General features: G+C 43.5%; 1 protein-coding gene across 1 annotated transcript in view; it reads right to left on the reverse strand.

The window, feature by feature from the left end:
- Nucleotides 1–26,484, reverse strand: part of cped1 (cadherin-like and PC-esterase domain containing 1) — a 29,572-nt gene extending 3,088 nt beyond the window's left edge. The window contains exons 1-14 of the mRNA XM_085387926.1: nt 25,740–26,484; nt 22,725–22,899; nt 20,920–21,014; nt 20,758–20,842; nt 20,501–20,570; nt 20,284–20,431; nt 20,009–20,142; nt 19,632–19,704; nt 18,935–19,093; nt 18,449–18,553; nt 18,265–18,368; nt 18,130–18,182; nt 17,290–17,476; nt 16,551–16,719 (exon numbers count right to left, since the gene is read on the reverse strand). Of these exons, the coding sequence (XP_085244052.1) occupies nt 16,551–16,719; nt 17,290–17,476; nt 18,130–18,182; nt 18,265–18,368; nt 18,449–18,553; nt 18,935–19,093; nt 19,632–19,704; nt 20,009–20,142; nt 20,284–20,431; nt 20,501–20,570; nt 20,758–20,842; nt 20,920–21,014; nt 22,725–22,899; nt 25,740–25,934 (1,752 nt within the window). The 5' untranslated portion in view covers nt 25,935–26,484. The remainder of the gene's footprint in view (nt 1–16,550; nt 16,720–17,289; nt 17,477–18,129; nt 18,183–18,264; nt 18,369–18,448; nt 18,554–18,934; nt 19,094–19,631; nt 19,705–20,008; nt 20,143–20,283; nt 20,432–20,500; nt 20,571–20,757; nt 20,843–20,919; nt 21,015–22,724; nt 22,900–25,739) is intronic.

Here is a 26,484-nt window from a genome sequence, read left to right on the forward strand (position 1 = left end):
CAGAGGAAGCGTCAGTCTGAAGTTTCCTTTAAAACCTGAAACTGAAACGAGTTTTTACTATTTTGTTTAATAAACACTTTACAGCTGGTTACATTGGTAAATCGAATAGATTCTGTTTTCTACTCATAGAAAATTACACATGAAAAACTTAAACACATGACTGCACCATCTTTTGTTTTAATCACTGAGTTTGATTCCCTGCAGGGTCAGAGGTCGCGTCCATCCCAGTGAGCTTTGGCCTCTGAAAGTAAATCTGCTGTTTGAGATCTGAAGCTTCTCGCTGTCAAACACCACGTCTTCTTCTTCATGTGCTCGCTGCTTCCTCCCTCAGAGCTTCTCTTTCATCCTCCTCTGTGGATCCGTCCCCGTCCTCCTCTGCTCAGAGGTCAGGAGTCAAGCAAAGCGATCCACGCTCACCTCAGAGTCCCCGTGGGAGCCTCCAGGTCTGGCGCAGACTTCACAGCCACCGCCATCACAAACGCTGGCTCTTCTTCTTCTGCTGCTGTTGCAGGTTTCGTCGTGGCGGCGTCACATTCCTCACGTCAGCGGCACAGCTCGCAACAAAGTGCGACAAGAAAACTTAACAGGGATTTTCTTGTTCGTACCTGTGCTCAGTGTACACGCTGCTCCGAGATCATCTCCAAACACACCGCCTCCAGCAGCAGCGGACCGTTTGAGGCCTCGCCGCCGCCACGTCGCCCCCAACTCTGACTTCATCGAGGCCGCGGCCACGCGCTCCTCTTCCTCACTCGGACTCAGAACAGCAACAAGAACTACAGCTTTTAAAACTGAGAGAGATGTGAGCCTTTCCTTCTGATCAGAATTTAATTTCTGCTTCAAACTCTATCACAACGCGACGAGAGAGCACAAATGTCAGTTTAACCATGGCGTCAGCTTTTGTGTAAAAGCAGCTACTGAAGCCTGATGATGTCAGATATGATGTGCAGTAAAAAATGATTTTCTTTGTCAGAATCATTTTTATAACTTCAGAGGCAGGGCTTTTTGCTTTTTGCCTGGATGATAAAAGAAAACTGTATTTTATTTTTTTATTTATTATCAACTGGGAGTTTAAATATGCAAATATAATAAATCATTTTCAAATCTCGTGTCCACAGGATAGGACAGAGCTGATAGAGTGCCACAGAGCAAACGCCAGATCACAGGTCTGAAACACTCGTCAAACATTAAAAACTAAATGAATTTGTAAATGAATGTGTTTAATGTGTCAGAGTGCCGTAATTTCCTGCTGATAATGAATGTGACGTGCTGTTTCATGCTTAAACCTTATTATTATTCCTGAACAGGTTAATTTTTTTGATATTTCATCAGTTTGTAAACAATATTTTCCTTCATTTTGGAAATCAGTGCAGTTTTTATTTTTAGTAAATAAATATTTGATTTTTTAATGATCACACTATAGTTCATTTCACATACACTAGATGTTTATGATGTACATTATTTACTTTTAAATAATTTCTAATAAAACAAGAATAGAAACAGGGGAGACCAGGTGTGGTTATAACATGGGAAGAGTTGCAGCAGCAGGAGTTGCACCGATTAGGGATGAGACATCAGGGTTCACCCACTTCTATCCCTGATTTTAAATGGGGGTTGTCACAGGCATATGCGGATATTACTGAGAAAACAAGAACAGGAAAATAATTTTTTCACACAGCTGAAGATTAAATATGATATGACTTAGAGTACATTAGTACTTAGTGAAGCACTTGCTAGTTTCAAACCACTATGCTAATACAATTAACTAAACAATGACTGACAGGGGTGGGGTGGATTGTAACATGGAAACATGGACCGAGAGGTGTACCTGCTGATATTTGACTGACTCACTCTTCAGTCAGATCAGTGATGAAGGAACACAATGAGCTGATACTGCAAATCATTGCAAACGCTGACACAACAGCGGCCCAACAATCTTCCCCGTACTGGTTACAGGAGCAGCAATAAAGTTTTCTGTGAAGCACAGGAGAACCAGCCAAGCAGCAGACCCGTGTCATGGACTGACTCCACGTCAGGCAAGATGACAAGGCAGAGAATACTAGCATAGCTGCCTCAGCAACAGAAAAGCTTTTTGTGTCAAGGTACATTAAGTGCTATTCTTTCTTTGTTTCAGGTTCAAAAGACAGACGAGGAAGGAGAAGCAAAAATGCAAGAAAGAATATGTCAGTGAGGAATGAAGGCAAAGAGAAGCAAAAGAAAAAAAAACCTGCCACAGACGTGTCGAACTCTAACGCTGCTGAGACAACTTGTTATAACATGGCACCGATTTGCACTTCAGGACAACCAACATCCATTTATCATAACTGTGAAAGGGATTAAGAATGTACACACACACACTGGCACTGATTTTTATACACATAATAAAAAAGCTTTCAGACCTAAATGCTTTTCACACGGTAACTGTTCCTTAAGCATTCATACTGTCACGAAAGTTTGTTCTAGTACCGTACACTAATTTACACACAGCGGTGTGTTTGAGTCGTAGTTCAACACCATGTTCTCTGTTTTTGCTTCTTTTATTTAACAGCTAACGCTGGTAGTGTTGTAACAAAGGAATGCCGCGTATTAACCATGTGGGAATGTGTGTGTGTGAGTGTGAATAAATAAAAGAGAAAAAGACAAACTGCTGAACATGAAAAGAGGATTCTGAGTTTTTTCTCCGCCTGCAGGAATGAGGTGTGGGTGGGGTGGGCTGTTTGTGTGGTGTCAGCTGGAATCCATCATAGAGGAGCAGAAACACTCCGATAATCCTCCCATGTGATTGCAGAACTGATCTCAGGTCTGAGAATCTTGGTAAATCCGGATCAGCGCTCATTAGATCATCTGAGCCGCCGCCGCCGCCGCCTCCTGTGGGAAACTCAGACCTCCAAACGGAGCAGTGGGTGGAGATGGGAGAGGAGGAGGTCTGACCAAACCAATTGAGAAGAATCAAACACACACGCAGCAGTCCAAATACATTCAAAGAAACATCTGCAGCAACATCTGCCTGCTGATGGGGTTCATAACTGGAGAAGTGGAGGTGTGGAGGCATTCACACAAGATGCTTGGACTGAACCATTAGCAGGGCTCTAGAGTGCGACCAATTTGGTCGCAAATGCGACCAAATTTTTCAGTGGTGCGACTAAAAATAAATATTTGGTCGTACAGGTGCGACCAACTGTTCCGGTAACAAAAAAAAAAATCTCTGTAACTCTCCGTGTGGTCAACAACAGACACACATTATGCCCCTATCGTGGACTAAACCAGTCAGAGATAGTCAGGGGCGGGACCTCTCTGATTGGCCGTGGTCCAGTTGAAAGTGCAGGTGGAAGAGAGAGGTGAGTAGCTTGAATAAGGCGATATCAATTCATTAACGGATTCCACACAAAGACCTAAACACGGAGCGGACCCAACACATCAGAATCAGCTTCGTCTTTCTCGGCTTTCTCACCCGACGGCCTGAACACTACACGCTGTCGGAGCTTAGCGATTCTTCGGGTCCGCGCTGTGTTTACGTCTTTTTGCGCTGATTCTGAGCTGCAGGTTTTGCCTCTCTCCAACCAAAATTCACCGAGCCTGCAGCAAAAGAAGCAGCAAACTGCGCTTCACATTTGATCAATGTCGTCATGAATTCCCTCTGACTTTTGCTGTTTTGCTTCCACCACGATAAAAATCACACTTCCTGCACAGCTCTCTCTCTCTCTGTACTTCAGGAACAGTTTCCCGTCTCAAATCTGTTTTCTGCATTATTCATTCGCTTATTACCCACCAGTCTAGCGTTGTTTACAGCGCTTTTTCTTTTTTCACTTAAATGACCTCGGACAAGAAAGCCTAATTTCTGCTGTTCAATACTGAAGAAATTTAAATTTCTTAAAATTATGCAAAATTGCAGAATATTTTTAAGGTTATCTGCTATAAAAAGCCAGACCAGGAAAATCTCCTTCATGTTTTCCTGTGTTTTATTCTCAGTTACTTTCACACAAAGGCATCTGCTGTGATTTTCACAATTCTGATGAAGTCTCATGTGTATCAGTACTGATAAATGATCAGAATTATAATATTTCTGACTGTCTGAGGCTAAATTGAATCAAATCAGGACTTTGAGAACCGGAATTGAATGGATTATAGAAATCAGTGATGATACTCAGCCCTAGTGAGCAGCCTAGGCCTGAGAGAAGTGGATGTACTGTAGCTGTGGGTAATAAGAAAAGATGAAAAGAACTATTGATAACTTTTTTGTTAAGTTAAGGCCTGATCTGTCTGAAATTCATAGCCAGTGCTCTGACACGGTGCCATCAATATTTGAATGCTGAAAAAGCACAGTGTATCCAGAAAACACATTATATGCTGCAGTAAATGCACTGCCCAAGTGTCCCCTCTCCCCACGGCCTTTCAGCAGCAGACAGCAGCAAACAGGTCGTCAGAGGAGGCCAAGATGATGATTAAGTTTTTAACATTTTCTACAATATTGACAAAGCACTTTAAGCACAAGTTTGTTAGTTAATAATTTAGAAATTAATATTGTCTGTATGGACTTCCCCCCCAAAGAAAGTGCACAAGTAAAACTGCGGTGTTAAGCGATGCGGTTGAAAAATTTGAGTGCGCCTAACTTTTGTGCCGGTACGCCTAAATTTTTAAAGTTAGGCGTACCGGTGCGCCCATGTCAAAAAGTTAGTCTAGAGCCCTGATTAGTGCACATGCAGTGGGGAGGCTCATGCAGGCCTGTAACCCAGAGCTGGAGCAGAGGTGGACATGAGTGGGTGGAGACAGCTGGACTCAGACCAGCGCTTCAAAAGCCTCATCAGCTCTGAGGCGGGTGGAGGGCGGAGGGCAATAGCAGAACACGGCATTGAGGAAGATCACGACAATGAGCAGTGGAAGATGCAGACTTTAAATACACAAGGCAAATGAGGGAACAGAGCACAGCTAAACATAGTCTAACTAATAAGACAGGGAAGCCAAACACAACATCCTGCACACAGGCCAGGAGACTATCAAAGTAAAAACCAAGGTAAGAGCGAGGGACAGAGAGAGAGAGCGAGGGATGGAGAGACAGTGTGAGGGGAGGAGAGAAAGACAAACATAAATTACCAGACATGTTGGGCTACACAGTGAAATAACAGGGAAACAGACAACTTAACATGGAGAAAAGACTGAGTTCAAAGAAGGACACTGGGACAGGAAACTAGACACAAGAGGACGGGGAATGAAAAAAGAAAACCTCCGATAACAAGCTGAGATCTGGGGATACAAACAGATATCAAAAGTATAACCAAAACAAGGACCTTCACCTCAGAATATTATATAAACCAAAATCAAAAATCCAAAAGAGAAAAAATCCAGGTACAAAACCCAGGATCATGACAGGTGAGGGCGGAGGGCAAGCGCGGAGCTGGGTGCAGCTCAGGGCTTGGGAGTGGCTTTGTGGTCGTTCTCTGAGCTCAGCATCATCTGAAAGTTGATAAATAAGCTGCTGCTCTGCATTTCCACAGAAACAAACAGGCCTAATGGGATCATGCTGCAGACACGAGGTCAAAGGTCAGAGAGTTGCAGCCAAAACATTTTGTTCTGTTTAGGTTACGAATGAAAAGCTGCTTCACGCTACCACTCCACATCCCACACAGTCCAGAGAGGGAGGAGGCAGAGCCTCCAGAGCATGATGTTTCTGATACTGATCCATCAGCTCTGGCTCACCCGCCTGCAGAGACAGGCCGGAGGTCTGAGACGTGCTGGTGTGCACAGGTGTTCTCAGAGAGATTCACAGGTGAGATGTCCTCACAGAGCTCCAGCATCACAAACACTGTATGTCTCTGAGCCGGCCAGTGTTCGTCTGTCTTTAGCTGACCAATCAGGACATGAACATCTGCAACAATGAAACATCTGGATGACACATCTGGACTGAGCTACTGCTCTCACAGAGGAGCTGAAGGAGTGGGTGGGTGGGGGGACCAGCTAGAAGTGATTTATTCAGACTCACAATGAGCTTCAAACAACAACTACAATCCTCACAATCAGCACACGTCTCTGGACTCTGATTGGCAGCAGCTTAGGATCCAGGGTCACATGTCTTCAGGTGAGCACAGACACAAAGATTAAGCTCAGCAGCTCCATCAGATAACCAATGAAGACATGATTGTAACATGATACACTCACACACACACATACGCAGGAGTGTTTATAGTGAGTCTTTGTCTTCACTCAGTTTAACCTGCAGAAACTCCCGAGGCCTCAAAACTCTTATTGTAATAAAAATAAAAATTATTATTAATTTTGTTATTTTTATTGTTGTTGTTTTTATGTTTTTGCTTTGATGCAGTGTTATCTTTAGTTCTCGTCAGCAGACTCGACGTTTTACTTTTAAATGTGAGTACAGGTTTGATTCCAGTGTGACTCTGCTCCCACCTGCTGGAGCTGCAGATTGTCTGCAGAGAGAAGCAGCCAACGCCCACTCCTGAGCACTCCACAGAGTCATCACACTTCAGTATTTCTCCCGTTATGTCTTCCTGTCTGAGTTTAGTTATTAGTCTTTGAGTGTGTGATGCATAGAAAACACATGCTAAACACAAGCTCACATTCATGCACATATCAGCAAACATCTACACTGACTCTGACTCTGACTACTGATCCTGGATAAGTTACTGGTGACCTGATGAGCCTGCTGGTTGAGCATCAATGAGCGCTGTGTTCTCAGGGGCCAACCAAGCCCGCTGAACTCCGCCCTCTTTAGCTCTAATTGAGGCTCACAGGTGGATCAAAGGTGGATGAGAGGGGGGCAGCTGGAGGGAGATGAAAACATGAATCTGAGAGGGATTGGGGCTACGTGGGGCCCCACACAGCTTTAACCTGCATCAGGTAAGATCACCTGTTCAGGACCTGAAACTGATCCAGATTAAAGCAGATTACCGTCTTCTTCCTGAACAGACTGAAAGCTGGGAGCTGTTTGCTCACTGGAGATTTAACTGTGACAGAAAAGACTTACAGGTTACCTGAAGAACATCATCTGAACGTTAGAGACAGAAAACCTGAATCCTCTACACCCTGAGCCGAACACCAGCAGCTCCTCACACACTTCGCTTCATTCTGCAGATGTTCTTGTGCAGTCCTGAGAAACATCCATCTGAGGTCACAGAGGAGAAGTTGATGGAAATGAGTGCAGATGTTGGAGAAGCATCAGCTTTGCGAATGCCTGCTCACGCTTCGCCGCAGGCGTCGAGCTGTTAGCGCCGCAAAGGGATGTGAGAGGAATTTAAAGGCAGAAACAAACGGAGCCAACATTTCATTCTTCTCAGAGTGTCGAGGTCACGTCGAGATGGTTTACTGAGACCTGGAGCAAAGCCCAGAGCTTTTTTATCAGGCTGATCAGATTCAATCAGATTTACTGAAGCAGTAAAGTGTGAAGGAAACAGATGTCAAGACAGACAGAGTTTTCTGTGACAGGCCTGCTCTGCTGTGTTGCTCTCTGACAATCATAGTTACAATAAATGACCAGCAGATCCTGCCAAACTCATCTCTTAACCTTATCTGTACCCTGACTTACTCTAAAAACCAGATAAAAGATAACAAAAAGAGCCAAAAAACAACCCAACAGAGCTCAGGCAGACACTCACCTGTCCTACCTTTGCAAACACTGGAAACTCAAAAAGGGCTCAAACATCCAGGCAACAACTCACTTTGTCTAACTGGAGTAAGCAGAAGGTTTGAAATCAGACGTAACACACAAAATACACCTGTTCCAACCTTGTTTTACAAAATCCCGGACAAACCCCCAAGTCATATAATTCTTATAATGGAGGGGTGAAGCATCAAGGAAGGCAGAATGAAATAAAATAATTATTATAAAAATAACAGTGAATTCTGTATGCCTGTGAAACTGATGTAATAATCAACACAAAATAATAAACAACAAATACATGTGCCCCTATCCTGGGTCATTTGACTCAGCATTTTGAGTTTTAATATATTTTGATGTTTATGGTTTATGTTTAAGTTCATTAGGTTATATAAGTTCATTTTTATTATGCCTAGGTGGCTGTTATTGTTCATTGTTTATTAGATTACCCTAGTGTCTTCACCTGGTGTGTTTACATTTCCCTCGCCCTTTGTGTTTCATGTCTGTGTGTCCAAGCTTGTGTTGTGTCTGTGTCTCATTATGTTTCCTGTTTTATTTCGAAGAGGTCTGGTGTCCCATGTTCATTGTGTTTAGTTTCACTTCCCCTGTGTTGTCATTAGGGATGGGTTTTATCTGATACCGGTGCCAAACCGGTACTTTTGAAACGGTGCCGGTGCTTAAACGGGCTGCTGCTGCCATCATCATCCGTCATCATTTCTGCTACACTGGCAGGGCTAGGGGCCAGGACTCTACTCTTCGGGTTCTTGGGGGATGTTGCTAACACCAGGTCCGATAACAAGCACCACACCCGCAGTAGACGTGCTCGGTGTGAGGTCTTGCAGCAAGCTATCAAATATGGTGCATTTCTCGGTTTTTAAAAAAAACGCTATGTCTTCTCAACACCATCTATTCTGACCATGGTAATTCAAGAGGAGCAGCAATTTTAGCTCTTGATGCATACAAAGCCTTTGATCAGGTTGAGTGGTTTTATATGTTCGAGTCATTACGGAAGTTTGGGTTTGGTGAAATATTTATATCTTGGGTAAAATTAGTATACGCAAATTCAATCTGTTCAGTTCTCACAAATGGAGAGAGGTCGGCGCCATTTCCTTTGCAGCGCTCTGTTCAGCAGGGCTACCCCCTGTCCCCTGCTCTATTTGCTCTGGCATGAGAGCCCCTTGCGATTAAGATAAGAGCACATCCAAAAATACAAGGGCTCTTGGTCGGAGGGGTTGAAACTGTTATTAGTTTGTACGCAGACGATGTACTATTATACCTGCGTAATGCAGAAGAATCTGTACCATCCCTTCTTAATCTGGTCACCTCATTTAGCAAAATTTCAGGATATACAATTAACTGGGTTAAAAGTGAACTTGTGCCTTTATCTAAAACCGGTTTGCCAAGTTTTCTTTGTAATGTTCCATTCAAAATAGTTAACGACCATCTCACATACCTTGGATTAACTGTTCCTAAAGATCCCAAATTAATTTTTAGCTTGAACTTTGCTGAATTCTTATCAACATTAAAGCATAACATCGAGTCATGGAAAATTCTTCCCCTATCTATGGTCGGTCGTATAAATTCCATAAAAATGGTCTCTCTTCCTAGATTTCTGTATCTTTGCCAAAATCTTCCTATTTCTCTTACTTCCTCTTTCTTTAAGGAGTTGGACTCAATTATTACTTCTTACATATGAAACAACAAGAATCCTAGGATTTAAAAACTACATCTACAAAAATCCAAATTGGAGGGAGGTCTGAGTTTACCAATATTTAAACATTATTACTGGGCTGCAAATCTAAGAGCCTTGACCTTCTGGCAACAGACATCCCCAGTTCTTGGTGATTTCAACATCCCCTTTTGGGTTAAAATGGAGGCTGACATTGTAAGGGACTCCTCTCTAAAGGCCCTGCTTTTCTCAAAAGTAGGGAGGGCTGAGAGTCTTAAGAAACTGGGGTTTGTTCTGAAACAATCTGTGCAGATTTTAAACCAAATTAGAGGTTTTTTTGAACTGCCAAACTCCTCTGTGCAGGCACCAATATGTGATAACCATGCCTTTTTGCCTCCTTGGGATGATAAATCCTACTATGTTTGGAAGGAGAAGGGTTTAATCAAATTCAAAGATCTTTATATAGATGGAAAATTTGCATCATTTAATCAGTTTAAGCAAAAGTTCGATTTACCGCATTCACATTTTTACTGTTACCTACAAGTCATTTTATGCAATCCAATATGAAGAATTACCAAGATATTCCACACGAACATAACCTTTTTAAGGTGTTCCTGAGCCCTCCTTACTCCAAACATTTGATTTCTACAATTGTACATTTGTTTGAAGTGCACTTCAATGCTCCAGCATTGAAGTGCAGACTACGAGGATAAGAGATGCTTGGAGGGAGGAATTGGGCATGGAAATATCAGAGTCAATGTAGGACAAATGCCTATCAAAAATTCATTCCTGCTCTGTTAACAGCAGACATCAATTAATACAATTTAAAATTGTCCATCGGCTACATTATTCCAAGGTTCGGATACACAAAATTTATCCTTCAACTTCCCCCATATGTGACAGATGTAAAACATCAGAGAGCACATTGGCTCACGCTTTCTGGCATTGCCCCTCATTGATCAATTTTTGGTCCAAAATATTTAATTGGTACTCTAAAGCTTATGGGATTTCCATCTCACCCAATCCAGAAATTGCAGTTTTTGGCTGTGTACGTTCCAGAACTATCCCTGCGACTGTGCGGGTGCCAATCGACCTTGGAATGATGATTGCGAAAAGACTTTTTCTAAAGGAATGGAAGTCTGCTGCTCCTCCCTCCTTCAGTGTCTGGCTCAATGACATGTTATCAGTCATTCAGCTGGAAAAAGTTTGATACCTACAAACACCTGCAGCAAATGTTTTCTCAAAATCCTGGACTCCGTTTTGTACTCACCTTGAGAAAGCTCACGTTGTATAAACATGTACCATGGCACTGCAATTTCCCTGTTTATTACATATTCATGACATTTAATTCATTATGGATACTGGTAGTTTCTAATTTTAATGTTTTCTTTCTTTTTCTTTTGTCTTTCTCTATAGATTATTATTATTGTGCTATTTCTTGCCCTATCATCTCAGCGCCTGAGCTGTATTTGTTTGTTGATGGGGTTTTCTATGCTGAAAAAATTAAAATAAAATATTGGGAAAAAAAACGCTATGCTACGCCAGGTGTTTCATCAGATTCGAGGTGTTACCTCCTTTGCACAGTATCACCTTAAAGCACTTGTTGCAGGCTGCTGAGTTTGCATCTTTTGCTGTGAAGTACAGCCAGACTTTTGACTGCTTCGCCTTGAGCATGTTTAATCCGTAGCTCTGCTCTAAAAGAACGTACGTACCTGGGCCTGCCTACTATCCTGGGAAAGGTAAAATGATTGGCTAGAATCCAAAGTGTATGACATCTCAGGAAAAAAGCACCGAAATGTGCGCTGCTTTTCGGTCTGGTTACTACCGCTTATGTCAGAACATACTGGTACCCATCCCTAGTTGTCATTATGTTCATTCCAGTCAGCTGTTTCCCCATCTGTTTCCACTTCCCTTGATAACCTCCTGTGTGCATTTAGTGTGTGTGTTTTCATTCATTCCTCATCTGATCGTCTGCTGTCATGCCATGTTCCCAGGTCTACATGCCAAGTTGTTGCGTTTAAGGTTTTTCATATCAGGGTTTCCTGTTTATGTTCAGAGTTGTTTAATGTTTAGCCTTAGTTCACCCAGTTTAGGTTAGTGTTTAGTTTTGCCTTTGCCCCTTGTTTGGTATTTTTAAAACCAGCCTTTAACAAACGGCTCGTGTTCAGTAAATATCAAGTTTGTCTCCACGCTTTGTGTTCTCTGCACTTGGGTCCACCTCCTCACTCCACACAGTCTGCTTCAGCCAGACTGTGGCAAAACGTTGCTGTAATTGGACCAGAATTTGTGCATTTTGCTGTAAATGATGAACATCCTGATAACAAAGCTCTCTGAAATTTCCTGATTGGTTGTTTCCATTTCCATCAACGGCATCGAAGAGCTTGCTGCTGTGTTTCTCACCATTTAGCTTTCAGGGATTATTCAATCAAACTATCACAGAGTGGGAAGCCAGGTGGGAATTAGGCCTTATTGTTATCGTCTGGATTTTTCAGGGTAACGTAACATTTCGGGGCTCTTCTGGGATTCTGAAACAGGAAGTCCTCTGTGTCCTCTGTTAGCTTCATCTTTGGTGACTAACGTGACGAGAGCAGCTTCAGCAGACCTGATCAGACTGATGATATAACCAATGTTCCCTCTAATTTTTCATGTGTCTGAGCGAACACACAAACTCCCTGAGCGGTCCCTTGAAGCACTGTGAGCAACAGCAGGCGTGTGCACTGTGGTCACACCAGCATCGAATCCATCCAAGTTACATGGTTTATTAAAATAATCAAATTACAGCATTTACATTTATGTTAGACTACTTTTAATTAACTGCTTTAGCCCACTTACAATGAAAATATTAAAAAAAATCTTGTTCATGACCTTTGTAGTATGTTAACACTATTGGAAGTAAGACAGAAAGAGTTGAGCGTGCATGGGCAGAAATGTTGAGAGCGCAAGCAACACATTGCTGACACATTGCGAGCGAGCGCAAATGCAAAACCTGAGCGAGAGGGGCTGCTATTGTGTGTGTGTATGGATAATAGCAAACACTGAAATACATTTTTTGCACGCAGCAATGAAGTTTGTTCACTCAAATTTAGCTTTTCTTTACGGTGGCCGTGAGAGGCCAAACGGACTGCAACTTCAGAAAACACTTGCAAAAAGAAAAATGCTGCAAAAAGAAAAAAACACCTCCAAAAAGAAAAATGGTGCAAAAAGAAAAACGCTGCAAAAGCACACACAACACAACGGAAATGTTTCTGGGGACACAATAAGCGGACGGACCAGTTGCACGAACCAAAACATGCTAACAAGTGCACTGGGACAGGGAGACACTTCAAAGAAGTGGAAGCGGAGCGGCCAAAGAGTAAACTTTCAAAAGTAAGTTCTGAATATTATGTCACTTATTTATGTGCAAATGTTTAATAATGAAGAACATTAAAACATTGCTGTTGGCCACATGCCGGCAAAGTTATGTGACATTAGCGATGTTTGTACTTTGGGTTAACTTTGTTTTAAAGCCTTTACTTTATATGCCGTTCAATAGTTGACCTTAATCCTACAGAGAATGTGATGATTTTGTGGATAATTAAAGTCAGTCATATATCCACAAACACAACAGGCTGAAAGTCAGTGATGCTGCTCGGTTTGCAGTCCTGAATATCACGGCACAAGCAGGATTCACTGCACTGTTAATGTTAGCTATGTTATATTGCTGCCTCTGTTCGGTGGTGTCGAGCCAAACGGACTTTAACGTGTGTTTGAACGAGCTGACGGTTCACTCGTTAAGCTGGAAGAAAGATGCTTTAATCACAGGAGTCACACATGTGTCCACTGTACCATCTGGGAACTCTTCTTGTTTAGCACTTGTAATAACACAAACACTAAATCCTCCTGTTTGTAGCAGTGTATACACCTGAGACTGTCACCTGTCTGTCTGTCCTGCACTCTCTCTCTGTTTCTTTCTCTCTGATTGTGTAATAAAAGTATGAACATGTGTTTATAAGTTACACTTGTGTTTGAATCCTGCAGCTTATCACACATTTGATTTCCATGTGTGACAACTGCAAATGTCCAGAGTGAGGACAGACTGAGGGACACACTGCTGCACATCATCTGTGAGGCTTTGCACCCCTGATGATCCACCAGGACAAACTCAGCAGTGTGTGAGGAAGAGGAGAAGGAAGAGCCAGCAGCAGCTGACAGATGGAGAGAATAGACAGACTGTTCCCTGTTTGTGAAGGACTGCTAGGAAAGTTTAAAATAACTAACTGTCTGTCCTGAATCAGTCTTATTAGGTAATGTTCAAATAATATTATCATTCCAGTGTTTTCAGTGTGGGAGAAAGTACTCAGGGCCTTAAAGTTACACACTATGAAAGGCAGCAACGACTTTAATGTTCAGAAACCTAAAGTATGTATCAGCAGCAGAATGGAGCTAAAAATAAATGTTTGTTCCAGTTCTATGAAGCTTTGAGTATTTTGGATTAGTAGCACTGCAGTGTTTGTTGCATCATATTGCTGTAATTGTTTATATGCTTTATATATTCTGAGGTAAGTTGATCTATAGTGTTACACCATATTCTATAATGATGTTATGTGTTTGTAGACTTTCTGCCCAGTTTGACCCATTTAGCAGAAGTCAGCCTGTTTAAGGCTCTGATATCTATTCTGTATGACTTAAAGCAGTTATGACATGATCTGATTTTCTCACCCAATAAAGGAATATTTCATATATCAGTCTACTCTTCATTTTATCAGAAACAGTTATCACAGCTTGTACATTTTCTTTTTACACATATATGTAAGCATTGAGCCAAATTTAGTAATGCCAACATATTAAAAGAACAATATTTGTCTCTTATAATACATCTATCCGGTTGTTCAGTGATGACGCGACGAATCCTACTTCCGGGTCTAAAGTAGTTTGCGTTTAATATGGCTTTTGTGTTGTTAACATGTTTAATGCTTTGTATTTTCTTCTATTTGATCTCAAAAAGCTCCTAAAACAGTCAGTGATCACTGTTGACCTCCCTCGGCTTTTATTACCGCTAATCATTTATTTAAGCTCAGTTTTTAAAACCTTACTATGTAACTACAGCCCAGCCCATGCAGCAGTATATGAATGACTAACCTCGTATTGTGGATGGATTATCTCAGTTGTTCTCCTGGCTGAAGTTTGGTCCTTTTACAGCATCCTGCCATGTGATTACATTTGTTCCTGACCACCGAGAACACTCACGTTAACTTTTATCGAGTGGAAAAAAAGTTAGCTTGTTTATATTATGCTAACATAGCTGTGTCGCTAGCGGTCACGTAGCACATCATTATATACCAGCTAGCCCAACTTCAGTAACCCTACAAACGTCACTGCTGTTTAGTTTTCTGTCTTCATTTATGCTGGAAGTGATAACAGAGCTGTACGTTTTAATTTGTTTCCAAAACCCCGCAGTCAGGACATGCTATATTGTATTTAGATAGAAGCTAGCAAGCTAACTTCCTGCTAACTTCTAACTCCGTTAAATGTCCTAAATTCCGTTTTCATGGATGCCTGGATGTTAAACTCAATTGTTACACCTGGTAGAGCAGAACGCTGATCATTTTATTAAAGATGAAAGACTTTAGACAGTTTTTCAACTCTCAGTAATGCCATAGTGATCATTTGATATATGGACCTGCAGCGGAGTTTAGGTCCAGACACGGCTAGTGACATCAGACTGAACAACCGGATAGATACACTGTCACAGATACTTGTCTTTAAGTGAAGATTTAAGGTGATAGGAAATATAAATAAATGCAACTTGAATCTTTACTGAAGCTCAGTGTTTGGCACAGAGTTCATGTTCACTGCTGTAATAACTAATAATGATTAATATAATATTGGCCATATTATATTTACATTACCAAAGTGAGATGACTTTAGTCTCATGAACAACATTAGCTAATTGTTATTTACTAGCTAATCTTAAATGACTGTTCAGTAGAGAAATGAAGCCCAAAAATCATGTTTTACAGTCCTGTGGTCTCAGCCTCAGATACTTATCAAATCACACAAAGCTCATGTAGAAACAGATGTACAAAATATGTTCTCCTTCATTTCTGTCAAACAAAGCTGTATGAAACATTTCCATGGAGAATTTTTCTTTTTGCAGCATTTTTCTTTTTGCAAGTGTTTTTCTTTTTGCAGCATTTTTCTTCTTGCAAGTGTTTTTCTTTTTGCAAGTGTTTTTCTTTTTGTAGCATTTTTCTTTTTGCAGCATTTTTCTTTTTGCAAGTGTTTTCTGAAGTTGCAGTCCGTTTGGCCTCTCAGGGCCACCGTATCTCTTCGCTGAAAAATAGATTTCTCCTTAAACACTTGCAACTGCAGTTTTTTTTTTTACATGCAATTTTTTTTATGTCCGCTCAATTTTTTTTTAACGTGCGCTCAGAATAGTGGCACAAAAATAACGCCATACAAAACCACCGTCACTCCTAAAACTTCCTCCCGTTTCTTAACAACTAATTGCCATGTTTTGATTGGTTGACATGGTACATTTTTCGACCAATGGGAAAGGCTGGGGGGTGTTGGTTTCATTTTTGCTCACAGGCGGAGAGTGCTTTCGAGCGTTTTCCTTATAAAATGCCGTTTTTACCGTTCATTCCCACAGTAAATATAAACAACGATAGTATTCAGGAAGAAAAACAAACACTGCATATTTTTTTAATCACAACTCTGGTTTTACCTGGCCTATCAACACAATTTAAAAACTGGTATAAAGTCCACACTTTTTCCGTCAATTGTTCCGTCTGTCCTGCTCACATCTCCAATGGTTGTCCACGTTGTTAACGTGGCTTCACTCCACATCAGCCACGGCGCTTTGCCAGCTAAAACACCGGTGTCGGCACATAAGGACGCTGTCATAGCCTGTCAACGACGTTGATTAGCTGCGTATATACGTGAATGTGAATCGCGTGATTGGCTGGACTATGGGATAAGAGAATGGTTCTAATCCTATACGGGAGCAGCTAGTCACTTACTGACTAACACTGCAAAACAGAATTGTTAACGTATTTACATTAATTTCAATTCAGGTTAGAATTTCTTTTTTGTGCGCAACGCAGATTTTTCCTGCGCAGAGACCGTGCCAGCAGTGCGCAATTGCGCACGCGCGCAGCTTAGAGGGAACATTGGATATAACTGATGCCTTCAACCTCATTGAAACAGCAAAATACAAACTTAAAGGAGACTTTGTGTTTGAAGAAATGAATGTCACACATCCTGCAGTCCACCAGCTAACAGAAAAGCTCCTACCTGCACAAAGCTGCACATCACGTGATATCCAAACATGGGCAGGCTGGGCCGACTCTCCCTGTAAACGTGGACAGTGTAGATGGACATGATAACAGGCTCCGGGTGGCTGCCGTCCATCACCAGGATGCTGATCTTGCTGTTGCCGAGGCCAACCGGGTAGTTCGCCATCCTGAAGGAAGAAACTTCTTGTTAATCCTGCTGTTGTAAAAGTGGCTGCAAGGAGGTGCTCTAAGGTTATCCTCTGTGAAAAGGAGCAAATGGAGCTACAAAGCCAGATTCACATTTTATTTGAGTTTCATATATCCAGCATGGATCACAAATCTAAACTGAAATAAAACAACTCTTGTGTCCCTTCCTTTTTCCTTATAAAAGCCCAGCATAATGCTAATGCATGACAGGGAGTCCTCCCTTGATGGCACCTGTTTCCAAACCATGACTCCAGCAGACGTTAGCAGCATAGTTAAAGCCCAGAAGAGAAGTAGTAGTAGCTGGTTGCTGTCAGTAGGCTGCTGCTTGCTTCATGCCCCAAATCAAAATGGCGAATGCTATAAAGCAGTTCATGCTCTGATTTTACTTCAATAGAAATGTGTTAAAAGAATCTAATAAAGGAAGTACATCTGTTGTCTGCTTAAACATGCTGTCCAATCAAATGTCACATTTCGAGGTTCCTTTCATTCAGGACTATCTCGACTGCACCTTCTCTGCTGTAACCTGTTGGTTTTTACAGTCCTGGTCTCACCTGGGTCCTCGGTGTTCATCCAGGTGGATCCTGCAGGCCGAGCTGACAGGCTCCGGCCGGATCCGAACTGTCATGGTGTCAAAGGTCACCTCTGCGTGGTACTCCTTCACCAGGGGATGGAACGGGGGGTTCAGAATGAGGGGGGGGTCTGTGTAGATCTGTCGAAGGTGGGGGTCCACACAGAGACCTGAAACAGAAGAATCAGCATGACGTTCGATCTCGAGGTTCTACTTCACTTCACCCATGACACCCACCACTAATGAACAGAGCTTTCACAGTAGAGTACTGAGCAAGTCCCGCTAGGAAGCCCCTGAACCTGTTTGGGGGTAAAACCATCTCCTGTTTCCTCAGGTAGAAACCAAGCATCATCCTCTAAGGCTGAAGCTGGAACTCCGTTAAAGAAAAAAACTTTGCGGATGCTGTGATCACACTTTGGCTGCATGGATCAGAAAACCTCTGCAAACTGCATCCACTAACCACAGCTTCACTTCCACTTGTACGTTAAAGCAGATAACCGTCAGTGAGCTGATGCTTTTCCATCTGCAAACAAATGCCATTTGTCCTACCGCCACCAGGAGGCACAAGTGAGTCTGTCCATATCTACATTAGTGTGACAGATATGAGCAGTACCAGGACCAGCGATGAGCACATTCTTCCTGTGCTTCTCTCACAGGTGTAGGTGTGAATGGCTCTGTGTTAGCCCTGTGACAGACCGCGTACCTCTACAGGTGTAATTGCCTGTCGCCTTGTGACACCTAGAACAGGTTGTATAGATTGAGCAGCATCATGTGACCACATGTGTTTCCAGATGTCAGGACAGGTCTAAAATCCACATCTCACCTTCGTCCTGTGAGGAAGACAGAGCTGGTTGCTGACTGGGCGGTTCGTCTGTCCTGTGGGAACATCAGACATAACCCTTCAGTGAACATCTAAGTTCACACACAATGGATCATCTCACACCTGTGAGCCTCTTACCTGCAGCTCCTGTTTGTTTTCAGCTTGTAGAAACCTTCGATCTGGGTCAGGAGGTCAGAGAGGCCACGAGGCAAGGATGAGGAGGAGGAAACACTGGGATAGAGCTGTGGGGACAAACAAGGCAGACACACACAGTTAACACTGCTGAAGAAGAAGATGATGAAGGAGGTGGGGCTTAACTAACCGGCTGAAACGCTGATGAGGTCTTCATCAGCAACTGAAAGTGCAGCAGAAGAAGAAACTCGTCTTCAGACAAACAGACGCCAAGTGTCCCTGTACAGCCACCGTACTGACACACACACACACACACAGAGTCAGGTGGGTGACATTTAATTTTTTCATTTATTAATAAAAACAAACAGAATCTTTTTTTTTTTTTTATGAATCAAATAAATGTCTGTAGGATGTCCATCAGTTTTAATTCATTTTAAACTCAGTGTTTCTAATGCTTTTATTTATTTCATTTTATTTGTTTTGGTTAATTATTCAAAAAAATACGCTTTTTATTAGTTTATTAAAATATTTATTCTTTTTCTACACATTTTATTGAGAATCTATTGATTATTTATTGTTATCTTTTGCATTAAGTATTCATTAATTATTACTTATTCATTCATTTTTTTCCTGACATGGAAAACTCCTACTCCTTTAATGACAACACGCTACTCACCTGGCTCCCCTCCCTCTCCGAGGACAGGTGTGTGTGTGAGGACAGGTGTGAGAGTGGCGGCAGCAGGAAGTCCAGCATGTCCTCCAGGATCAGGTCTTTGGTGATCTGTTGGTCGAAGGCATCGTTGCTCAGAGCTGACACGTTTAACTGTGTGTCCACCTGAAAAGGAGAGGCAGACCAATCATAGAGCAGCTGAGGTCAAGGCGCCCTCTGCTGGTTATTCACCTGAACACCTCAGGCTGGTTGTATGTTTGAGGTCCAGTAAAGTGTGGTTATTCTCAGGTCCAGTCAGAGACGGAAGCTCTGCTGGGTCATCATGTAACTCAAGGGTGGGCAACTCCAGGCCTTGAGGGCTGGTGTCCTGCAGCTTTTAGATATCACCCTTGATCAACACACCTGAATCAAATGATTAGTTCATTACCAGCCTCTGGAGAACTTCAAGACATGTTGAGGAGGTAATTTAGCCATTTAAATCAGCTGTGTTGGATCAAGGACACATCTAAAACCTGCAGGACACTGGCCCTCATGGCCTGGAGTTGCCCACCCTGATGTAACTCAACCTCCAGGTGTCTCAGCAGCTTGAAGCTTCTTCTCTTCTTCATGAGTTTGAGACCTTTCATCCAGAGGAGGCAGAACGTCTCTGAAGACCAGCTGGAAGGCTGAGCTGAACTTGAAAAGATAATGGTCAGACTCTTACCTGGACTACCACAGGTGTGACAGAGCCGCTGAAGAACAAAGTAAAGGTGAGCAGCTGGAAGCACAACAGACACCTGAAACACACAGTAGTGACAATATGAGCCACCACTGGGCGCAGACTGCACACACTCAGTAGACATGACAGATCCAGTCTGAGGCATTTTCAAGTTTTCAGCTGAAACCAAAACAGACACCCAGACACTGCACCATCCTTTCTACCCACCTTTCTTTCTTACTCGCTCCCTACTTTTCTACCTTCATTTCTTTCTACCTTCCTACTTTTAGCTGCAGTTTGAAGCAACTGCAGACAGACAGGTGTGTACTGAATCTGGATTGTGAAACAGGAAGTAAAGTTAAGAGTTTCAGCTCAGAATTCACCTGCTTATGGTTCGCTGCTTCTTATTGGTCGACGCTGCAGCCGCCTGCAGCACTTTACTTATCACCTGCTTCACCTGCCTCAAAGCCTGATGGGAGGCTGCTGGATCAAGGTGCTGCAGCAGGAAGTCCCTGAGCTGACAGGAAGAGGAGGAGCTAAAGGCTAACAGCAGTGGTCAATGATAATTTATCGTCCCCAATGGGAAACTGATTTGCAAGTGAAAGAGGATGTGCTAGCAGTGAAGTGTTAGCAAGTCCTACACAGGAACATGTTTTACCTTCACAGGTCGGCCCCTCGGATGCTGAATGGTCATTACCACGCTGATGTCATGCAGGAAAGAAGTCAGCGGGGTCACTGAGGTTACCAGGACATAAACATTCACCATGGCAACCAGAGCAGGAGGCGGGGCTTGGCTGTCAGGGAAACTTTAGAGAAACAAGAAACGTTACCTTACAGAACTCAGACAACTTCCTGTCAGCTGGTCACATACAAACCTGTCCAGAGGAATCTCCACCTTCTGATTGGTCGATCCACAGGCATGAGGGTTCATGGGTAAACTAGACTCTGAGAGAAACAGCAAGAGGTTAGCTGAGACCTTCAGATTAAAGCTCAGTTCCAGGCAGTGCTCTTATTTGGCAGTAATGTCTCATGTTGGATGAGCACAGATCATGCGACTTAGGCCACAATCAGCTGATCTATCACATTTAATCTAGATCAATAAGCTGATTTGATTTACCTGCTGCAGACTTACCTGTCAGCTGGAAGTGTGTATAGAAGTGACACAGACCTCCACCTATGTTTGAAAATGCCTCTATCAGCCCAGGCAGCAGGTTCACCTGAGCACACACACAGTTTAGCTGTTATGTCATCAAACATGCCGTCAGTTGACACAGACAGGACAGAAGGGGCTCACCGTCTGATGACGCTGCAGGTGAGAGAAGGAGATCCTCCTCAGACAGCTCTGCTCTGACGTGCTGAGGCACAGCAGGAGGCTCCACCCACCAATGCCTGTAACCATGGAGACACACAGAAGCCTCACCTGTAGTTTAGTGGAGCTTTATTCACAAAGCGACAAATCACGTCAGTCAGGTAGACTCAAATCAACGGCAGCCTGTGAGGGACATCGTCTTCGTCACACTTTCAGAGAGAATAAAAGAGCCACCTGCACGAGTCCCAGCTCGCCCCAAACTCCTTTAACTGTGAAAGACCACAGAATCCAAAACCACCGGAGGCCTTTTCTGCTTGTTTTACACAAAGAAAACGGGAACATGTGGAAGCGATTGTTGACAGGAAACGCTCTGCGGTGGGCTTTTTGCTGGAGCTGTTAGGTTTCAGCAGAAAGAGAACGAAGCAGGATGTTCAACACAGACAACTTTACTTCAACAGTGAGACCATGCTCATGCTGTGAACCAATAATACACAGATTTAAACCTGATGTCCATCCCTCCCTCTATCTGTCCTTCTGTCTATCCATCCATTTGTCCATCCATCTGTCTGTCCATCCATCCATCCCCCTACAGTGAAGACGAGTTGAGCTTCTGCTTAGTCTCTTTCTGTGTTGTTTTATGACCAAACATGAGCTAAAGGAACTTCCCGTTCCAGCTTCCTGTCGTCCTCGGTCTGCAGAAAGCTTCACTTCATGCTCTCAGGTTTCTCTCAGCTTCTCCTTAAACCTCAAGCTTTACTGTCTCACTGCTCCTCAAACATAGGGGGACACAGACAACACAATAATGTGCCTGCCTCTGATCACATAAGCCAGTCAGTGAAGTCTTTATTACTCTGATCTACAGGTTCAGGTAGAGGCTAGGTTATTGTGTAATTAATAAATAATAATACATGACTAAAGCCAACATGTTCTTACAGAGATGGTGTAAACAAGGCCTCTGGTGATACTGATATAATGTTTCTTAACACTGACCTAATGAAAGGAAACATGGTGATGAATCTTTGATGAAGGGTGTTAAGAAAATATCTGATAGAATCATCCAATCAGAGGTTCAGATCTCTTTGCCTCCACAGGATTCAGTTGATGTGGTAATGAACATGTGAATAAATCTGCATCATCATTGTTACCCTCACATCTCCCTGAATTGTTCATGATGTTCAGTGCTGTTGATAAATCATCTCTGAATTTGACATCAGCAGCTGGATGACCCTCTGGTCTGTTTTTTTTGAGGCAAAGTGGGTGGGGTTAAACCCAGAGTGACAGGAAGCATGGAAGCCCCTCTGTGGTAACAGGCCATTTTTCAGTCTTGTGCATGCTCATGTTTCTCTGCCGTGACATGCACTACTGAAGTGATTTTCCACAAACACTTGCTGAGGTCCATCTGCTTTCACAGGAAGTCTCCACCCTCCTCCACCCACAGGAAACCCTGACCTCTGCTCGCTCATGTCGCTGTTTAAAGCTCCAGCAGGGCGGGGCCGTCTGAGCGCGCTCACACTGTTTACATGCTTGATATACAGAGACTGTGTGTGTGTGTGTGTGTGTGTGTGTGTGTGTGTGTGTGTGTGTGTGTGTGTGTGTGTGTGTGTCTCTCTCTGTGTGTGTGTGTGTGTGTGTGTGTGTGTGTGTGTGTGTGTGTGTGTGTGTGTGCGCGCGTTTGTCTTTCTGACAGGTTGAAATGTTTAAAGAACGGTTCATTCAGGATCAGATTCAGAGTGTTTATATTCCCAGCAGCACCTGAAGCCAGCACAGCACCCCCTCAGATGTATATTTACCCTGCGTGCTCCTCAGGAAGCTGCTCGTCTCGGCGTATCTGGACAGGTGGACCTCGTAGTCCATCTGCTGCAGGACTCTCTGGTACAGCTGGACCTCGGTGTCTGAGGTCGGGTGTCGCCCCGTCAGAACCACGGCCCGGCGCCGGTGGGGGGTCCTCTGAGACGAGAGCTGCAACTGAGGGGGCGGAAGGAGTTCGTGTGAATCAGAATACGAATCAGAATACTTTATTAATCCCTAAGGAAATTATGTGGGTTACAGTTGCTCCAAGACAGTAATAGACTAAACTCTTTAAATAATACAATATGTTACAGAGTTTACAAAAGTACAAATTGGTGTGGAGAACATTTTTGTGATAGCTTTAAGAGAGTTTGACACAGCTGAATGACACCCGGCATGGTAGAGCTCCAGTTCATGAAGCACTCAGAGATGAACATTTAAACCATGAAGCTGTGTTAGCCCTCAGACTAAGGTCAGCTTGCCGCTCTGATGATGGCTGTCTGCACACAGCCTGTCAGGTGTTTCTTCTCACCAAAGAAGAAGAAATGCAGTCAGCTCAGGCCTGCAGCTCTGAGGCTGGGATGCTGTTTTCCTGTCGGGTCAGTGGCTGTGATGTCAGCCTCACACTGCTTCCTGTTATGCTTAATCTAACACCTTCAGCTTCCTGTCAGCTGACACAACGAGGCAGCAACGCTCCGCTGTCTGGACTCCAGACAGATCGATCACAGACAGTTCTTTATCAACTGGGATTTTTACAGAGAAAATTCCAGATTAACTCAGCAGGAGGAGCAATATCAGACCATCAAGCCCACATTCCAGACTGATGGACTGAGTCACATGACCCAAAACACCCTCATCTCACCCCCTCCCCGGTTTTAATGTCTCACTCAGTTTAACGTGATCTGTGATCCCAGCGTGTTCACTGCTACAGGATTAGAAATGAGAGAAATGATTTTACACATAAATACATTAGAATTATGTCATTATAGCAAATATTAAACCAAATGACAAACACACATTTTTAATTAACCTGTCCAAACAGCCAATCAGAGTCCAGCTGATGGATCAGACTGTTTCAATTACGTTAACCCGTTCAGGACCCACTGACCATCACCCATGGACTGGACAGTATTTTCTGGTTAGTCAGAGTCTTTTCAAACCTCTGAGAGCTCATGAGGTAACATGGTGTGCTTGTCATGGTCCTCTGCTCCTGTCAGACTGGATTAAAATAGATGTTGAGAATCTGCTCCCAGCAGTAAATCCTCACGTCTGACTGGAAGCTGTGGGGAGGAACCAGAGAAATGAACAGCTGATGGCCAACAGCTGAGAGTCAGCTGACACAAGAACAACATCGACCTTTGACCCTGAAGAATGGTCAAAGAAAAGCCCAGAAACTTCCCGAAAGACCTTAAAAGGTTTCATAACACATGAAGACACTAGGGACGGCCTCTCAAACATCAGACACACCAAAGAACCCTGAAGACACAAAGACAGAGCCTAGAATTTCCTAGAGGTGGAATAATCAGGCCCTGCATCACCCGGACACCAGTACATACCACAAAATACCTGTAGCATTCAGAAAAACCTGAAAGACTCAGGAAAGAACCCTCCTGAGAGACTGAGAAAGACCCCAAAATACTCTGAAAGAGAAGGAATCCTGCAAGAATACTCAGAAGTACCCTGAAGTCTGTGGAGACCATTGTGTTCAGGGTGACCTGCACGGTGAGCCCTCCTCTGCTGTCGCTTTAATTCTGCGGAGGTCGAACAACACACACAGCAGAAATACAACATTCAAACCTTTATTTAAAGGATTTTTTTTTACGTCTTACACGCTAATGAAGACCGTTCAGATGTATTGATGAAGTTTGTTTGTCTTCATGCATAAAGACTCAATAATAAATTCCTTCTCAGATGTTCCCGTCCTGTGGGTCGGCAAAATGTTTTATCGATAAAGTTTTACTGAGCCACAGCATTACGAAGATGTTACAGCTCTTCTTGAGTGGTGTAAATCTAAACTCATTATCAAGTTTTCAGATGAAGATGGAGTGAAAGCTCATTAAAGCCTCAGCGTTACTCCAACTCTGACCTCTGAGCTCTGAACACGACACTCAGTAAAAGGTGAAGGATGAGCAGACAGGAGTTTACAGCCCTCATAAAACAAAACAAACACTGTGAGTGTGTGCGTGTGTGTGTGTATGCATGCGAGTGTGTGTGTATGTTTACACTCTTGTTATCTGTCAGAAACTGGATCCTCGTGGCAGAAATATTTCTATCGGGACATCAAGCACCAGGACACACTTAAAATACCCAGAACACATGCCAACTGGATTGGCTGGCTCTGATTGGTCCATGCAGCTGTCAGTCACCCCGTGGTAAAATAAAACCCTCGTGCTCACAGTCGTTCATCCGTCTGTGTCTAAAAATATAGCAACAATGAGACAGAAGGAGCCTCGGCCCAGCAGGAATCCTCCTCCAGTGGATGCATTCAGAAGTCCATTCAGATATCAAAACGTTTTAAGAAGAGTTCACTCCACTCTGCTGTCTCAGGGTCGTTCACATGTATTTGAAGTGTTTTAGTTAAAACAGAGCTTTGGGGTCATTTTGGGTTCAATAATAAAGTTTATGTGGAACCAATGAGACAGTACAGTAATAAAGCGCCTTAGGAGAAATCTAAACACATTTGAGGAAGTTTTAAAACAATATGATTTTCACTAAACTCTGACACATGATAAAGTGGAGTACAGTTTGACAGAGTTTAACTGGAGTGAAAAATATAGTGTTTGAAAGGTGACGGTCATCTAAGACTCTGGAAATAATAAAAACAGCCTGACATTTGGTGATGGGATAGTGGGGCGGAGCCCTCAGGTGCCTGAATCTCACTGGCTCAGTGCAGATGCTCCTTAAATGTTTGCTTTTGTTTTAATTGAGTTTGGTGAGCAGCTTTACTAAACTGATGCTGGTGGGGGTCATTATGGGCCACTCAGAATGACGTCATGGTGTGACGCAGATATGCTCACCTGTGCGTGTCTCTGCAGAGCCTCCAGAGTGCACACAAACCTGCGGGTCAACATCTGGAGCGAGGGTACCTTGTAGCACACATCTGACCGCACCGGCTCGTCCCCCACCATCAGGTACACACAGAGTACGAGCAGGAGCGCGAGCAGCAGCAGGGGCGGGCCGGAGCGCCGGCGGAGCAGCGGGACGCACCGCATCACCGGAGGGCGAGCTTCACCGTACCTCCGTCACCTCCATCACCTCCGTCAGCTCAATCTGAGCCCACTTAGGTCAGCACAGAGCATGCGCAGTTTGAATCCTTCATTAGAAAATAAAGTCCTGCTCACCCGAAGACACGGGTGAGCGCGCAAGAGAGGCCGTGACTGCCGTGCTGCTGAGCCGTGCGCGGACCTGAGATCAGACGGAGGAGCCACGAACTCCGCAAACTCCGAGCTCACTCCTTTAAATGGACACTGTATGACTCCTCGAAGTCAAATCTGCGCCGTCCTCCCCTCATTATCTTCTCCTACTCCGTCTAAACTGCTTTACCTCCTGTGCTGGAGCCACGCATCAGGCTGGAGCTGCTGTGGAGTAGCGGGACACCATCTGGTTTGAGTTAAAGCCAGCAGCAGGAGGAGGAGGCTCCGTCGTCAGGTTTCAGGTCCTGGGTCCGTCCTCTCCTCCAACTTTTCTGCACACAAACAGGAGGAAGCTGCTTTTCCCCCTCTCTGCAAGGAGTCTGCAGGAGGTCAGCTCCTCCTAGTCCAG

Source organism: Rhamphochromis longiceps, linkage group LG17 (genome assembly GCF_057381845.1).
Source record: "Rhamphochromis longiceps isolate RC_006_pf linkage group LG17, R_longiceps_female_GT1.1, whole genome shotgun sequence".
Classification (NCBI taxonomy): Eukaryota; Metazoa; Chordata; class Actinopteri; order Cichliformes; family Cichlidae; genus Rhamphochromis; species Rhamphochromis longiceps.